At 44.8% G+C, this 18,383-nt stretch overlaps 1 protein-coding gene across 5 annotated transcripts in view; it reads right to left on the bottom strand.

Moving 5' to 3' along the window:
- Positions 1–18,383, bottom strand: part of TMC5 (transmembrane channel like 5) — a 44,547-nt gene that overhangs the window by 12,701 nt on the left and 13,463 nt on the right. For 4 of the 5 annotated variants that reach the window (XM_054714788.1, XM_054714787.1, XM_054714791.1 and 1 more), the window contains 10 exons: positions 18,083–18,331; positions 16,252–16,403; positions 14,092–14,236; positions 12,832–12,987; positions 10,283–10,434; positions 7,893–7,971; positions 7,025–7,122; positions 4,958–5,053; positions 910–985; positions 596–729 (listed from right to left, as the gene is read on the bottom strand). In XM_054714788.1, the coding sequence (XP_054570763.1) occupies positions 596–729; positions 910–985; positions 4,958–5,053; positions 7,025–7,122; positions 7,893–7,971; positions 10,283–10,434; positions 12,832–12,987; positions 14,092–14,236; positions 16,252–16,403; positions 18,083–18,331 (1,337 nt within the window). The remainder of the gene's footprint in view (positions 1–595; positions 730–909; positions 986–4,957; positions 5,054–7,024; positions 7,123–7,892; positions 7,972–10,282; positions 10,435–12,831; positions 12,988–14,091; positions 14,237–16,251; positions 16,404–18,082; positions 18,332–18,383) is intronic. The other variant, XM_054714790.1, reaches the window with a different exon arrangement.

The following is an 18,383-nucleotide window of genomic DNA, read 5'->3' as shown; positions in this document are numbered from 1 at the left end:
CTGTTGGTTAGTCAGGGAACCTGGGGTTAAACACTGCATTAAGTATGTCTCTTTACTCTGATGTTTTGACATCTGGGGCTCTACTGACCCTGGAGAGACTGCCACCCACTGGGCTATCCCTACAAACTCGACTCATGTGCAAACCAACCAATCCAGAGCCAGCATTCCACCCTCTATCAAGCTCTCACACCTTGGGTCACTATTCTCCTGCCCCAATCACTCCAGGGCCAGATATCTGGCAACTCCAGACAACCCCAATACCCTCGAGCCCGCTGAAATCATTCAAACTAGCCAGTCCTTACCCTGCCTCACCATTCCTTCCCACGGAAGCCACAATAAAGGCTTTTGCCCACCTTTCCCCATTGCTCCTTCTGCCTCCTGAACTACACTGGTGCCTGCCCATGTGCCCCCTCCATCCTTTGTGGTGGGTTGTGCCCCCTTTTGGGGGATCTGTGAATATAACAAATTATCTTTTCAGTGGCAGTCACCTCCTGATCTGTCGGCCTCACCTAATCTGAATAATAATAAAACCTACATTTTAAAACACCCACCCACCCCAGCTCTAAAACCTCATCCTAAGGCCGCCATCTCCTACCTCCAGATGGTGATGGCCAGGGTGCACAGGACCCCAGTGAAGGACGGGAAAAAGAGCAGGAAGATGAAGAAAGTCATCATCTGTGAGGCCCGCCAGGCTTTGCTCGGAGGCTGGAAATTCATCATCAGGCTGATCTGAAGAGAGAGAAGTGGCCACCTACCATCTGTGAGCAGGCCAGGGGGACCCCAGCCAGACACTGGCTTCCTGATCACCTTCTCAGCCCGCCTCCACACCCTCCCACTCCTGATTCCAACCACCACTGGGTCACATGTGACTGAGCCAAGCTGATTGGTTCCGACTTCAGACTGACTCACATTTTTGACGTAAAACATGATGAAAAGAGTAATCATTTGGATAAAGGGCAGCAGAGGGCAGAAGAAGGTTCCAATCCTGCGAGGGAGAGAGGGTGAGTGTCAGAGATCAGGGGAGACATGCAGTGGGGGCATATAGGGGTGTGGAGGGAACGGAAAGGGGGTGTTACGGGCTGTATCATGTCCCTCAAAAACTCAGATACTCGAGTTCTAACCCCAGTATTTCAGAATGTGACTGTATTTGGAGATAGGGCCTTAGAGACACACAGAGGGAAGACCTTGTGAAGACACAGGGAAAAGAAGGTCTTCTACAAGCCAAGGAGAGAGGCCTCAGAAGAAACCAACCCTGTGGACACTGACTTCTAGCCTCCAGAACTAAGGAAATAAATGTGTGTTGTTTAAGCCCCTGGTCTGGGTTTCTTTGTTAGGACAGGCTAATAAACGAATACAGAGGGAGACTGCTTCCATCCCTACCAGCCAGGCAAGTTCCTCCCACCATACCCAGGATCCACAGCTGCTCCCTTCCCAGCTCAGGAAAAGGGATTTTGCAGAGAACCCCACCCACACAGACACTAAGCCACCAGATGTCCAGAGCAAGCGCTAACCGAGGTGCCCCAAATGTGAAACATGTCACCCTGCTCCCTTCATGGTACCCAGAAGGCCTGAGGTCCTGCGGGACCGACATTAAACTACACTGAGTTACAAATGAGAAGGCACTCCCTCTTCAACAATCCTCCGTGCTCCGGAGCCCAAAAGAAGATCTCCGTTTGGTGCCAGAATTTTTTTAACTCATGACATGTGCCAACCTCCCGTTTTGTTGAAAAAAAGGAGGAGGCTTTTGACTGGCTCTTAGCAGACAGCAGCATCTAGCTAGAATTTAATGACTGCTTGTGATGAGATTGATTTTATTTTCCAAGTTACTCTCAATGTTTGTCAAATGACACTGGTTTTTCATTTTCTAATTGTAAAATGAAGACTCCTTTAAAAATGTATTTAAGCCTGCCTGGCCAGTGTTGCTCAGTGGTTGAGGGTCGACCTATGAACGAGGAGGTCATGGTTCGATTCCTGGTGAGGGCACATGTCTAGGTTGCAGGCTCAATCCCCAGTAGAGGGTATGCAGGAAGCAGCTGATCAGTGATTCTCTCTCATCAATGATGTTTCAAGCTCTCTCTCCCTCTCCCTTCCTCTCTGAAATCAATAAAAATATTTTTAAATGTATTTAAGCTTAAAAAAGGCAAATATTTAAAAATAATATTAAGTAAAAAAACAGTGCAGGTGATATGTGAATATGCCAATAATAGGCAGGCTGGTGTACAAAAGACTGAAGTTTGGGAACACTTTCCTCACCTTACCTCTACCGTCATCCCCAACATCACTCAATTTCTGTCATTATATTATCTTCTTTTAAAGCTCATCATCAAAGGCAGTATTCTCCTAAAACCCATGGAGGCTAAACCTGTAATTGCCACTGAGAAAAGAAAAGAGGTCTGTATTTTCAATTGTGCTTATTTATGAGTTATTAGCAAAAACCTTAAAGGTCCAGAAGTAATAATGGCCATCTCTGATTGTAACTTTCCCCCACTTATAAAACATTTCTGAGTCAGGTACTCACTACGCACTTAGTATGCTTCTCATTTAATTCTCACCTAAACCTGTGAAATAGGTACTATTATTGTAGTAGGCAGTTAGGAGCAGAGGAGGACAGGTGCTGAAGGTCACCAGGGTGCAAAGCTGGGGGGGCCTAGCAATGGACAATTGTAGGATGGAATCTTGCCTTCAGGGTGACTTTTCCTCCCCTTTCATATTACCGGTCCTGAGGTTTAGACCCCCTGACCTTCCATATTGCTAGTCATGTGGTAGACCCCGTTAGAGGAGGAACAAGGTGCTGGAGAATACAAGCCCTTGCACCAGCGCTCCCTTAAGCATTAAGCCCAACAAATAACATCTAGGCCTCAGCTGTGTTTCAGCTCCAGGCCCAGAAAATCAGCAAAGCCAGGCATTGCTCACTTAGGGCCAGCTGCATTAAATAATGACCCCCTGCACTGGCGCTAACCAATCAGTGGAGGCCACAACCCTGAAAAGCTGATGAATATTCTATTGAGATCCTCTCCTGGGACCTTCCCTTAAAAGCCCCTAGGACAGAGGACCCAGCCCTCTCTGGAACAAGGCTCTCTCTGGAACCTGTGGGAGCCTTTCCACATTTATATCCCTGCTTCCTTTCTCTTAAGTTCCAAGGGCCCTTCTTTTGCCTCAGTAACTTGTTTCCTGAGCCCACAGAGGGCCAGTTGGCTCACTTCTTCTACAGCTCGCCTCTCTCTCTGTGACTTTCTAAGTAAACTTCTGCTTGTATGTGAGTCTTGGCTCTGAATTCCTTCTTAGCCAGAACTCAAATACAGTACCAAGGTTGCTGAACCAAACTCCAATCTCAGGCAATATTCTGAACATTATTGCTCCCACTGACAGATTAGAAAACTGTTTAGAGAGAGTTTAATTAACTTGCCCAAAGGCACCCCGTTGGTTGACATAATGTGGGTGAAAGGCTTTTGTAAGCTGCCCAGTTGCCAGGGGGTAACCTGCAATGTGCAAATACATCACCTGAACCACATAAAGAAAAAGTCCTCACCTCTAAAAAGAAATTCATTTTTTGACAATTAGTGAGTTATTTGAACATAGCTAAATCACCCAGGGCAACTTTAAAGAGTCGGAAAATAATCACTTTACAATTGGATGGCATATAGAAGATTGCAAAGTAGTTTCCTTATATCATCTGACTCAATCCTGAACACAATTCAAAGGTGGCTATTATTATGTGAATTTTATTTTTATTTATTTTTACTTTAGTTAACCCTGACCCGAGAATATTTTTCCATTGACTCTTTTTTTATAGAGAGAGTGGAAGGGAGGTGGAGACATGGAGAGAGAAACATCGATGTGAGGGAGACACATAAATTAGGTTGCCCTCTGCACGTGCCCTGACCAGGACTGGGAATTGAGCCTGTCACTGAGGTACGTGCCCTTGACCAGAATCGAACCTGGGACCCTTCAGATAGGGCTGATGCTCTATCCACGGAGCCAAACTGGCTAGAGCTATTATGTGCATTTTACAGATGAGGAGACAGGCTCAGAGAAGCTCACTGACCTCAGTGAGGAGCAGAACCACCCCCAGATTCCAAGTTTCTTTGTTATGGCAGCCTAATAAACTAATACAGGGAGAACCTGCTTCTAATTCCAAAACCCCTGCTTTCAAATTAGCAAAATTTGACACACCATACAGAATTCTGGCCTTAATAACATCACGTTAAAATAAGTAAAAATAGTCACTGGCTATTGGTTTGAGTTTCTAGGTGAGCTTGTTAAATATTTGATGCAACTAGCTGGCTAGTCTCAAAAGACACATGGGCACCCACCGGCACACATGCACATCCAGAGCTGCTAAGACAGGCCACAAACCCCCAAGGCTACGGAGGCCCCATCCGGTGTTACTACATCAGTCCGTGTAGCAGACCAGGAATAAGAAATAAACAGCCCTCCTGCCTTTATTTTCCCACTTCTATTGAAACATCAAGCAATGCAATGTTAAATTTTCTACCATAAGAAAACGAATACCAGAAGGGCAACAAGAAATGGCCAATCTACGTTGGGAAGATCATAGCGAGGTGGGGACTATGGCAAATTGGAGGGGCTCAGCCCAGCTTAAGACCCAGCCAACTGTTACCATAATGGGAGATGGGGAAAAGCCAGCAATTTAAAATTTTATGTGAAACCTCCTGATTTTTCAATATTGATGGCTATTTCCAATTTTTAGAAAAAGCACTGGGTGAGGTACGCAAAACACACCTGCAGGCTAGATCTGGCCTGGGGCCTCCAGGTCGGGATTCCTGTTTTATGTTAATTCTTGCCAGAAGTCTTCATAAAGGAAAAAGGACATAAGTTCATGGTTCTCAGACTGGCTAGACTTGGTATCCCCCCGTGCAGTTTTAGAAACAACAGATTCTGGGACTCGCCACCAAGCTCTGAACCACTGGGCACACTGAAGATTCTCAAAACTTACCACACCAGCGTTTGTGCGTAGATCAGTTCTAGGACATTCCTGGCAATGTCAAACTCCTGTAAGCCAAGGCTTGTGATAAACTGCATCCCAATGATTCTGTGAAAACATACCGAGTTTAGCACCCAAACCCAGCAACTCCCTCCTTCAAAAGATTCCCCACAATCAACAAAGGAGACCCTCAGCAATTTGGAATAAATTCATAAGTCCCCTTACAAATTTTTGAAAAGTTCCAAGTACAAGCATGTTTTTGAAGAAATAATCGAAGGAACTGAGGGAAGATGAAATTGACACAAGACATTCAAATGGGTGTGGGGGTGGGAGGCACAGCTAAAGTAGTTAAAAAAAATTATAGAGAACACTTGTTACCTTATTATTTAAATTATCCCACCTGTTATCTTGTTTATACAACTGTTCGCTTGTTAAGCCTTTATTTTATGACCAAATAAACTCAGTCCCTCTCAACCCAAACAAATTGAAATTTTTTCCATTTTGATTACTGTTGTTGAATTAATGGTCTTTCCCTGCTCCCAAATCCACAAGGGAGGAACTAAGGTCTGCATTTATGCTGAGGAAACTTGAGACCACTTTTATTTCTTCACACAGAAGAGTTGCCAATAAGAATTGCTGAGCCGAAACCGGTTTGGCTCAGTGATAGACCGGACTGAAAGGTCCCAGGTTCGATTCCGGTCAAGGGCATGTCATTGGTTGTGGGCACATTCCCGGTGGGGGATGTGCAGGAGGCAGCTGGTCGAGTTTCTCTCTCATCTATGTTTCTGCTCTCTATCCCTCTCCCTTCCTCTCTGTGGAAAATCAATAAAAAAAAAAAAAAAAAAAGAATTGCTGTCAAAATAACCCCCTAAAACTTCTCACCTTTATGTCCATACCCCAGACAGAGGCTGTAATAGAAGTTAGTTTGGGAAGACTGAATGTGAAATTTTGTCATTCAACCTACCCACTGAGGAGAGAATTGGCATTGTATCATGCCACCTTATTACTGCGGCAGCTTGTAGAAATATGGAAATGTCTCTAAGGAATGAGATATTCATGATATTACTTAAAAATAAAAATAAAATAGCCCTATCCGGTTTGGCTCAGTGGATAGAGCATTGGCCTGCGGAATGAAGGGTCCCAGGTTTGATTCCGGTCAATGGCATGTGCCTCGGTTGTGGGCACATCCCCAGTGGGGGGTGTGTAGGATGCAGCTGATAGATGTTTCTCTCTCATCGATGTTTCTAACTCTATCCCTCTCCCTTCTTCTCTGTAAAAAATCAATTAAAAAATTAAAAAATAATAAATAAATAAATAAATAATAGGAACTACATGTGGGCTAATAATGATGACACTGCCTTGATTTTATACATCTTGGTTCTACAATAAAAATTAGTACCTTAACTAAATCCAATTTAGTGAATCATGAGATAAATCTATATGTACTGGCATGGAAAGGTGCCAGAGCATTGTGATTAGATTAACAAAAGCAACCTCCACACTGATTTTTCACATCTCTATATATAAAAGCTGACCCCATTTTTGTACATCTCTATATATAAAAGCCTAATATGCAAAGTGTCCCCTTGGGAGTTCGACCAACTGCGAGTTCGATCGCTTGCTATGATGTGTGCTGACCATCAGGAGGTGGTGCAGAACGAAGGAAGGCCCCAGCCAGCAGCAGCTAGGGACCCTACTCGTGCACGAATTTCGTGCACTGGGCCTCTAGTACACATATAAAGCAGTACGTGCCTAGAAAAATCTGGAAGAATATACACTAGGATATTAAAATGATTTGTGGTGAATAAGATCTCAAATGGCTCTTGTTTTGTGTTTTATTCTAGAACATTTTTTTTTAAAGAGAAAGTTGGAAAGTTGGAAGAACTTTGACAACAGGACTGTCAGGCCAAGGTGAAAGTTCAGTTAATTCAGAAGAAAACAATATCACAAAGGACAATAGGCAGATTTAGAAAAATGCACTCTTAGAGAACGTGAAGGGCCCACACTCCTTGTTCAGTCAAGGCAATGGCTCCAGTTACAACCCTAGGTACTAATCACCCAAGGCAGACAAATAATTACCTCCTCAGGAACTCCCCCAGGAAGGAATCAGCTAGAGAGAACACAAAATCCATCAGAAGGAGCCGGTAGATTTCTTGGCCAATCAGCGTTTCCCAACACTGGAAGGCAAACAAAAGTCAGGCTGTGGGAAGGGGCTGTTGCCTCCGCTCAATTTCTATCTGTTCCTGGCACCCTGTACTCATGAGGGCATGGCTGGTGGCTCAGTCTGAGTGCCCAGAAAAGCAGACCCACTCTTGGTAGAAATGCATCATTAGACCGAGTTTGTTTTCAGGGTATTTATTCCTTTTCTGTGATGATTCTTCCTTCATTAAGGCTTGCCCTCCACATGCATCCAAACTTTCCCTTCTCACTCTCTCTCCTTTAAACACTTGTCGTTCCTATCTCCTATGCTTTCTGGATCCCATTTCTCCACCAGGGATAATCAGCTTCTTCAGGAGAGCAGGAGGAACCAATGGCTAATAACGCCTCCACTCCTTTTGTTCATTAACCTTATGAAAAACCAGTTAACATCTGCTGGATTAAGAAAGTAGCCTAGAGGTATATGTAGCCAGCTAGCACAAACTGGAAGGTTGAATTAATGAAACTGGCAGTCAGTTACCTCTGCAGGAAGTTAGTACAAAGAGCTGATGGACTGAGTAAGAGCTTTCAGATTTGGCTGAATGAGGAGAGGAAAGTTTTGGAGACACAGCCCAAGGATGGGTGGGTGGATGGATGAATGAATGGATAAATGAATGGACAGATAGAAGAATAAGATATTTGCTCTAATATCATGAGCAGAAACTCTTGAGGAACTTGAGAAACTCACTTCCTCTCTGGTGGTCAAAGACTAAGAAACCAAAGTTAAGGCAGAACAACATAGAAAGCTCACCTCTTCACCAGCCAGGGCCACATTGTTGAGCCAATAGTAACAAAGAATTCCAATGATTGATATTTTCAAAAAGATGTTTCTGAATAACAGAAGAGAAAACAACTACCATTACTGTCTATGGCAGTCATTAGTGCTGTTCTCCAATATTTCCTTTTGGGCACAAAGTAGGATAGAAATTCTTGCCCCACGGTGGTTGAGTGGGGCTACGTAGCTAGTTCTGGCAAATGAGTTGTGAGCAAAAGTGATGTGTGTTACTTTATGTCACTTCTAGGCTGGAGCATTTAAAAGCCAGTGAGACCCCCCCCCCCACCACCCACCCCAGGAACTTACTGTCTTCCCTCTGGAATGGTCATCAGCAATATTTGAGATGATTGTTGCTCTCTCAGCCTGGATCCCTGAATGACTGACATGAGCACAAAACCCTGCCAATCCACAATGGGCATGTAGCATGAACAAGAAATAAACCTTTGTTTTTTTAAGCCACTGAGATTTGGGTCACAGGAGATGTTTGTTACCACAGCATAACCTAATTTATTCTGACTGATGCACCCTCTTTTGGTGCATCTCAAAATCTGATTTCACTTTTCATTATAATAGTAATCTATTTGTTGGGTGCTACCATAGACAGTACACTGTGTTAAGCACTTTATTAAAGCATCCCTCTTAATCTGCACAACTCTACCTTCAAGTAGATAGCATTTTATGCCTATCTTTCTAATGAGGGAACTGAAGCTCAGAGAGATAAAATAACTTGCCCAAGGTCACACAGCTTATTAGGGGCAAATCTACTCAATTACATGCACCTGAACTCTATCGAGCTTTGTTTTGGCAGCACTTGCTGCACCTCCCACAGCCTACCTCACTTAGCCACCTGGGACCACAGGTACAGACCACAAGGTCAAGCTTACAACTATAGCCTTTGGCTATAATTGTGCTGGGAGGGCTTTGCCCTCCAAGCTGGGACTTGCAGGTGGCTTTGCCACGAGAGGATCGTGCCCTCTCATTAGTCCAACGCTTAAACCTGTCCAAACGCTGTAGCTGCTCTCCACAACTAGACCAGTAGTTCTCCAAGTGTGGTCCCCAGACCATCATCATCATCATCATCATCATCATCATCTGTGAACTTGTTAGAGGGACAAATATTCAGGGTTCATCCTAGACCTACGGAATCAGAAACTCTGGGAGTGGGGCCTAGCAATCCCTGCAGGTAATTCTGCTGCACAATGAAGGTTTATGGCCATGCAGTCTGTATTGCAGTGACTCAGTTCTGCCATTGTAGCAGGAAAGCAGTGGCAGACAATATGTCAACAAGTGGACATGATTGTGTTCCAATAAAACTTTATTTATAAAAAAGGAGGCTTGCCTGCAGGTTGTATTTGCCAACTCCTGATCTAAAGTGTGTGTGTGTGTGTGTGTGTGTGTGTGTGTGTGTGTGTGTGTGAGAATATCCTTGTTATAAATGGAGAGTAACAAAAATGTGTCAGTTCTGTAGGAAGTTAAACCTTTATGTAAGTATAGATTTGCTATCTGCGGAAGGAGCATTCCAGGAAGAAGTAATGGCCAGGACAAAGGTCCAGATGTGGGTATATAGTTCGGTATGACTGTAAATACTTAGGTTTCCTCGGGGATGGGGGCACACTGAGGAAGGGGGGAAGTGTAGTAAATGACTTGGAGAGCTGGGCAGGAGCTTGACCTCAGAGGCCATGGGAAGACAAGGGCTCTGGAATTGATCAGTAAAGAAACTCAATCTGCACTGTACAGCCCTATCATCATAAACACCGTCACAGCAAAGAACTGGTCAGGGAACTAGCTAAGAAGCAGCAATAAGAACACAAGTTGGGTAGTTTTATGCCTTATTTACCAAAACCCTGGGGTCACCTCTAGCACATACAGTGCTTTTGTGGGAATCAGAATAAGGTATCACCATGTCCAGCCAATGAATTGCCAAAAGCACTCCCTCCGCCTTCATTTGGGCGGTTGAATTATCAAATCGTGCCTCTCCCTCTCGCCTCATGCAGTGGGTACCAGGGCTCATAATCTGACTCGTGGACACACCGGATGATTTCAGTCCCCAGACAATGCCTCAGCCAGGAACCTGTGTGCCCTGTGCAACCTGCCTATCTGTCCATCTTACGCCTGAGAATGATGTTAATCCTTAGGCTGGTAGTAACTGGGAAAGATAAGTCATTATTTTGAGCAAAAGGCAGTATAACTAAAAGCCTGTATTTTCTCTGGGCTCTTGGGATTTTATGGTTATTTACCTACACCATACAAACACACTATATTCTTGAAATTTTCCCTGGAAAACTTGAGCATAACCCTTTCTAGCTGCCACTCTGCTTCCCTCCGTGAAAATGGGGGCTGGTGTTGGGAGTGACAGACACACCTACCGGATCAGGAGGACGTAAACTTCCTGCCTCGGAATCTCGTAGTGCTCCACCAGCCCGAACATGGAGTAGAAGCGAGGCACCGCCAGGTTGATGCAGGACACGACGAAAGGCAGTAACAGCACCGCCCCGGGGTTCTGGTGGCTCTGCAGGAACTACAGGGGGTGGAGGGAGAGAATCAGATGCCAACTATGCACTGGACCCCTCTCTGCCTCGCTCAGAAGATCCCTCACCATGGAAAAACCCTGGCAGTAGTTCCTCTGGGGTTAGCTATTAAGTTACTGGTTACTGAGCACTTGCCTGTGGCAAGCATTCACTACCCACATGATTGCAGCTTAGCCGGTTAAGTCTGACTTAACTGACGGGCAAACTGAGACTCAGAGAGGTGGGGATGCTTGCCCAGTGTCACCCTGCTAGGAAGAGAGAGATTTGAACCTGGGTCTATCTGACTCAGGAGCCTGACCTCAAAAAGTCATCCTGCAACCCAGGTATGTGCCCTTGACCAGGAATAGAATCTGCGACCATCTATTTATTTATTTATTTATTTACTTACTTATTTATTTATTTTTAAAATATATTATATTGATTTTAGAGAGGAAGGGAGAGGGAGAGAGAGATAGAAACATCAATCATGAGGGAGAATCATTGATCGGCTGCCTCCTGCATGCCCCCTACTGGGGATGGAGCCCGGAACCCAGGCATGTGCCCTTGGCTGGAATCGAACCTGGGACCCTTCAGTCCGCAGGCCGACGCTCTAGCCATTGAGCCAAACCAGCTAGGGTGAACCTGCAACCCTTTAGTGCGTGGGCCAACCCTCAAATCGCTTAGCAACATCAGCCAGGGCTCAGAAGTCTTCTTTATACATACAGCTGCCCCATCAGAGCTCCCACCTTAGGCAATGCCAGGACCCTGAGGACTGTGACTCAACTTCCCCTCTTTCAGAGCACACCTTGATATAGTGAGTGGCAAACCTCGGTTGTGTAATCCCACATCCATATTCTTGTTGGCCTCTCCTTCAGTTATCATCCATTTGTTGAGCATCTACTATGTACTAGGTATTAGGCCAGGTTTCTGGCTCTAGTCTTTTTTGAAACAGATGCATAAACAGGTATTTTGAATGCTGCGTGTGACAAGTGTACCGGGAAAACCTGCAGATTATGAAGCACCTAACTCAGCCTAGGGAGGGTGGTGGTGGTGAGAGAAGGCTTCTTGGAGGAAGTGACACCCATGCTGAGGTCTAGAGGAGGAAAAGGAGTTTACAAGATGAATGGAAGTGAAGGGGCATGCAGAAGGGACTGCATGCTTCTCACCTAGAGATGAGGGAAAACATGGTGTATTCAGGGAACTATGGACACACCATTTAGTGTTGCTGGTGTGGGATATGGGTAGTTGTGGGGTATTGAGGCTAGAGATATGGGCAGGGGTCAGATCATAAAAGATCTAGCAACCATGCTACAAAGGATAGGTTTTATATCGAGGGTAAAAGGAAGTCATTTAAAAAAGTGACCAACTTGAACCACAGTTCTAGAGCTCGGCAAACTGGCTACATCTAGGAAAAAGCTGAAACCTACAGAAAAACAGTACTTTACCCAGGCCACATAGCTAATTGATCTCAGAGTTCATATCATTTAAAAACAGAACAAAACTAACATTCCTTCATCACCCGCGGTACCAGGCACTGGGCAGACTCTCCACATAACTTTTCTCTAGTCCTGTCCACACACCTACAAAGACAGGTATAACCATTCCTACTTTACAGGTGAGGAGTCTGAGGCTCAGAAGGATTAAATCACTTGCCAGAGTCCATCAGATCACAATACTTAGTGAGCGTCTACACTGTGCCAGGGGTTTTGGGAAGCAGCAGGGATCCTATATAATAAAAGCCTAATATGCTACGTGTCCAGTCGTCTGGTCGGCTGTTCAACCAATCAAAGTGCAATATAATAATGATATGCTAAGGACGCTCAACCACTCACTATGACCACCAGGGGGCAGATGCTCCAACCAGTAGGTTAGCTTGCTGCTGGGGTCTGAGCAAGATGGGCCAGACACACCCTGGAGCCCTCCCGTGGTCCCTCCCCGGCTGGCCAACCTCCCACATCCCTCCCCACCCTGATCATGCACCGGTAGGGTTTCCTTGGCCTGGCCTGCACCATCTCGCAATCTGGGACCCCTTTGGGGGTGTCGGAGAGCTGGTTTCAGCCCAATCCCGCAGGCCAGGCCGAGGGACCCCACTGGTGCATGAATTCGTGCACCGGGCCTCTAGTATAATAATAAAGGAAGAAACCAGCCAAAGTTCCCATCTTTCCACTAGCCCAGTGTGTCTTGGGCTAAGTCGTGCACACACATCACCTGGGGACGTTGCTAAGATGTGACTCTGAGTCCATGGGCTACAGGAGGGACCTGAGATCCTGCATTTTTAAACAGGTTTCCAACTGATGCCAATGGACCCAGTTTGAGTAGCAGGGTCTACTTCCCTCTCCCCTCCAGCATCCCACCCTTTACTTGGTTCTCTGTGCTCTGCACCTTGCTGCTTCTGGCACTCTGGTTACCTCTAAGTTGTTCTCAGCCAGGTAATAAACAGCTACACAGCAGGCAATGGCCATTCCGGTAGAGACAACCCAGGCTGCCAGGTGGACAGACAAGCGGGTCAGCTGCTGATTAAGTGTTAACTTGACGTTCTCCTGAAGGATTTCTGACAGATTCTCCTATAAACACAAGGAAGTCACAATGGCCTGCAGGGTTAATACTCTTCATTCCCAGAGACACAAATCCACCTCAGATCCACAGGAGAGAGACAGGGAAAGTTCATGATGAACAGGGATTATGGGAGACTCCATGGGAAAAATCTCAAATGGGCAAGAACTTCCATTACTGCATCAAATGCCGTTTTTAATCGTAGAGGAACCGATAGGAACAGCAGATTGGGACCGTGCTCCTAGGAAAGTACACTGAGGTCATGAAACTCTTGAAAAATAGGAAGTTAACATCTGCAACGCTCTTTTTTTTTTTTTTTAATATTTTATTGATTTTTTACAGAGAGGAAGGGAGAGGGATAGAGAGTTAGAAACATCGATCAGCCGCCTCCTGCACACCCCCTACCGGGGATGTGCCCGCAACCAAGGTACATGCCCCTGACCGGAATCGAACCTGGGACCTTTCAGTCCACAGGCCGACGCTCTATCCACTGAGCCAAACCAGTTAGGCTGCAACCCTCTTGACAAAGCCCCTTTGTTTATGCATTCTGCTTGCTCTATATTTTTAATAAGTTTTTTTTTTTTTTTTTAATAGACCAGGGTTTTTCAGCATTTGGGTCCAGACAGTTCTGGGTGTGGCAGCTGTCCTGTGCATTGCAGGATGTTTAGCTGCATCTACACACTAGATGCCAATAGCACCCCCACCCCTCCCCAATTGTATAACAACCAAAAAAGTCTCCAGACATTGGCATATATTCCCTGAAGGGCAAAACTTTCCTGGGTTGAAAACCACTAGATAAAATTTTAAACCTGGCACTATGAGGTCAAGAAGTATTTACATTTAACATTTCATAAGTTGCTAAACTGCCCTCCAGTAAGCTTGTACCAATTCCAAAGCCACGTGTCATGTGAAAATGTCCATCTCCCTGCACCATCATAAGCACCGGGCACTATGAATATTTTTTCTGGGTTTTTGGGGGTGTTTTCTTTTTTTTTAAATAATATCATTGGCAATAAAAAAATAATTCCTTATTACTTTAAGAAATGTTACAGACATACTGAAGGAGAGAAGGAGACTGGCTGGGGAAGGTGTTGTCAAAAGCAAGCTTGCCTTACCCTTATCTCAGTGCTAAGATTCTTCTGTTTCAGCTTCACAGCTCTTTCATGGGTGATGGTGAAGTCCCAGCAAAAAATAAGTTTAGCGATCCCTCTGGAGTAAATGTGGGGGTTAATGAAGTTGTTCCGGAAATACCTGGCCATGCTAGGGAAAGCAGAAACCAGCATACCAAGGGTTATTAGGACAAGCACTGGTGTGTGTGTGTGTGTGTGTGTGTGTGTGTATGGATTTAACAGGGAACAATAATATGGAAGAGTTAGTTCCAAGTTCTTCTGGAACACCGTGATCACAAACAATGGTTAGATGCTCTTGCTTCGGGATCTGACAGGCCTGACTTACAACCCTAAACTGCCAGCTGGGGGAATCTTAATCATTTTAACTGCTCTAAGCCTCAGTTTCCACATCTGTATAACGGGGATAATAATAGTACTGATCTCACAGAATTATTATGAGAGGTGTGTTAGTGTCCGATAGTTGCTGTAACAAATTGTCCCAAACTTAGTGGCTTCAAACAACACAAATTTATTCTCTTACTGGAGATCAGAAAACGGATCTAAAATCCAGGTGTCAGCAGGGCGCGAGTGGAGATTCCGTATCCTTGCCTTTTCCAGTTTCTAGAGGCTGCCTGCATTCCTTGGCTTATAGCGTAGCATCTGACACTCTCTCTCTAACCTTGACCCTCCTGCCTTCCCCTTCTAAGGACCCTGTGATTACATTGTCCCCACCTGTATAATCCAGGGTGATCTTCCCATTTTAAGATCCTTAACTTAATCACGTCTGCTAAGTCCCTTTTGTCAGGTAAGGTAACATGTTCACAGGTCCCGGGGATTCGAAGGTGGACATCTTTGGGAGGTGAGGGGCACTGTTCAGCCGACCACAAGAGTCGATGAAGTGCTGAGAGCAACAAGCACTCAATAAAGGCAGCTCTTATTGTCGTGGGATGCTGAGAGGACCCAGTGAAACCAGGCTTAGGATAAATAAATGCTCAGTGAAGCGGACACTCCCTTTCCAAAATGCGCCACCACTGAGTATTTTTTTAGTTTGATAGGACAAAAAAAAATTTCTCATTTTATTTTGAATTAATTTGCTGGCAGTGAGGTTGGTATGGGCTGAATTGTGTACCCCCAAATTTCATATGTTGGGCTTCTAACACCCAGTACCTCAGATATTGACTATATTTGGAGATGGGACCTTTACAGATGTAATTAAGTTAAGATGAGGTCATTAAGGCTGGGCCCTAATCCTTATAAGAAGAGAAAATTAGGGCTCAGACATGGACAGAGGGGAGACCGTGTGAGGACACAGAGAGAAAACAGTCATCTTCAAGCCAAGGACAGAGGCCTCAGAAAATACCAGCGCTGCCGGCACCTTGATCCTGGCCTTCCAGCCCCCAGAACCTGAGAAAATAGATTCCTGTTGCTTAAGCCACCCAAACCTGCAAACTAATACGGGGGTTGAACATCTGTACTTCCTCTTTGATAATTATAATTTGACAATTGTCCATCCATATCCTTCTGTCCATATAACGACCTGAGCCATTGCATCCTTACTATGTTCAGACTGACCAATTTCTTTGAAAGCACATGGAAACCTCTAAACCCCTCTCCTCTGTCCGAACTTATATTTTACTAGTAGCCCTGTGCACGAATCCGTGCGCCAGTAGCTCGCTGCTGCCTCCAGTAGCTCTCCACCTGCTGCCCCACCCTCCTATAGCTGTCCCTGCCCTCCCTCCCCACCCCCTCCCCACATCCCCTCATAGCTTGCAGCCCTGCCCCCTCCTGTAGTTTGCATATTACATCTTTATTATATAGGATGTTGCAGAACAAGGAATGATCAGACAGATTACAGAGAGATTTTTTCCTGGGTAACTTTTGAGTCTCTTGAATTTTTAAAAAATATATATTTTTGTTGATTTCAGAGAGGAAGGGAAAGGAGAGAGATAGAAACATCAATGATGAGAGAGAGTCATTGATTAGCTGCCTCCTACTGGGGATCAAGCCTGAAACCTGGGCATGTGCCCTTGACTGGAACTGAACCTGGGACCCTTCAGTCTGCAGGCCGATGCTCTATCCACTGAGCCAAATCAGCTAGGGTGAGTCTCTTGAATTTTGCCTAAATCTAAAAAGAGCTTAGAATCAGGAAATGCGGATACTTCATACCTGAACAGCAAACTGAAGAAGCAGATGATGAGACAGGCTGCGATTGTGAAGATGTAGGCCAGCTGCATGTTGTAGGATGCCCCACCGCTCCGATGCCGGATCGTAGAATTGGTGTAAAAGCCATAGTACATCACTGTGTCAGTAAAATAACCCTGAAAGGGACAATAAGCCCCATGTCAGGTGGGTCGTCAGGTGTGTCTCTTGAGAAAACGATGAGTGATTATTGACCTCTTTTGTCTTCTAGAAGTGTGGACCAGTCCATTTAGATGTTTTGTTTGCAAGGAAAAGGAACATCCAAGGCCACTGAGAACCTAGACATTTTATCACTAAGCTTTTAGTTGGAAAGGACTCCCCAACCAGCATAGCTTTACAATAGAGGGACCCCGCTATTCCCACCAGGACCCAGTGACCAAGCGAAGCACGACTAAAGGCAGGATGCACCTTGAAGTTCAGAGTGAAATGTCCCGATGTCTGTAATCTACTTAAAATAATCAGACAAATGTGGCAAAACGTTAACAAATTTAAATCGACATAGTGTGTATGTGAATGTTTATTATACTACTCTTTATTTTTTGCATGTTTGAAATTTTTCATAAGAAAAGGTTTCATGTATACAAAATACACATAGTAATGAGAAAAAAGTACACAATAATTCAATTTAAATTATTTTTTAAATTAAATTTGTCTTTAAAATAAAAAGACAAATGGAAGGACCTTACTTTGAACATTCCACGGCAAGAGTCAGCAAACTTCTTCTGTAAAGAGCTAGACAGTAAATGTCAGACCCCTACGACAGCACAGCAATATCCCAACTCTGCCGACAGCAGAAAGCAGCACAGACTCAGAAACCAAGGAGGGTGGCCATGTTCTGAAAGAACTTTACTTATGGACACGGAAATATGTGTTTCATGCTTCTCAAAAACGATCTTTTCTTCTTTTGATTTTTGTTCAAGCATTTACAAATGGAGACGCCAATCTCAGTTTGCAGGCTGTACAAACACAGATGGCCGGCCAGACTTGGCTCTCAGGCTGTGGTTTGTCCATCCCTGGTCTATAGAATCTCAGTGGCAGAAATCTCTCCTGGAAGGTGAGCTCACGAGGGAGGGGCCATGTGCCTTGATAAAGAGCTGGGTAAATGAATCGTGGTTGCTAGTACATAGAATACTAGTAATATGGGCCTAGATAGATACCCAAGATACCTAATAAAGCATACCTAATGCCACATGTTGCAAAACAAGACTTGTGGCATCCTATCCTATTTTTATTTTTAAAAAGAATATCTATCTGTCAATCTACCTACCTACCTACCTACCTTCCTTCCTATGCATGTATATCTCTATGTTGGTATAGTGAGAAAAACAGTGGTCAATGATACCCTCTGAACTGGGGAGTTAAACAAGGGGAGAAGGGTACAATGGACTTCTCTTAGTTCGTTCTCCTCTGTAGTAGGAATTTTCCAAAAGGAGCATTACAGTTTATAGAAAGAAAGAGAACAACAACAAAAAAAGGTACATCTATGAACACCAACATGAGAAACCCACCACATATTGAAGAAAGCAGATCATAGGCAGTACATATGAATAATTCACCTTTTGTGAAAAAAGAGAAAAGGAGGCATATGTAAGTAACATAAGCTGTTGCTTCTGGAGACAGAAAGTCTCCTATGTTGTGCATGTTTGTTTTTTTGGGGGGGAAGAAAAACATTATTTAAACACCCACTTTCCTCATCAGTGACTCCCAGGAAAAAGTGAGAGGTCTGGCACAGTGACCAGCAGGTGTGTCTGGGTTTCCCGAGGGGGCGAACTCCCCGTGGGGGAAATGGAGAACTTACCGCTCCCGTGAAAAACTCCAGTCCTGTGAATTGGAGGGTGTTGTTTCCGCCCACGGTAAACTGAGGGATTGTGATGAAGCTGAAGGTCACGATGAATGAGAAAATGTTGAACTTCAGAAGCCACCTCAGAAAGTTGAAGTAGGACAGGACGCTGGTTCCAAACTTGCCTCCGATGATCTTGAGCGTCTTCTGCCACAGGCTGATGGAATTGAGCAGCTCCGACAGGATGTTCTTGGATCTCCGGTATGCCTGGGGGTAAGATGAGGCTTGACATTCCCTCAACAAATAGCTATTGAGCAGG

Source organism: Eptesicus fuscus, chromosome 4, assembly GCF_027574615.1.
Source record: "Eptesicus fuscus isolate TK198812 chromosome 4, DD_ASM_mEF_20220401, whole genome shotgun sequence".
Classification (NCBI taxonomy): Eukaryota; Metazoa; Chordata; class Mammalia; order Chiroptera; family Vespertilionidae; genus Eptesicus; species Eptesicus fuscus.
This window is presented reverse-complemented; position numbering and strand designations above follow the sequence as displayed.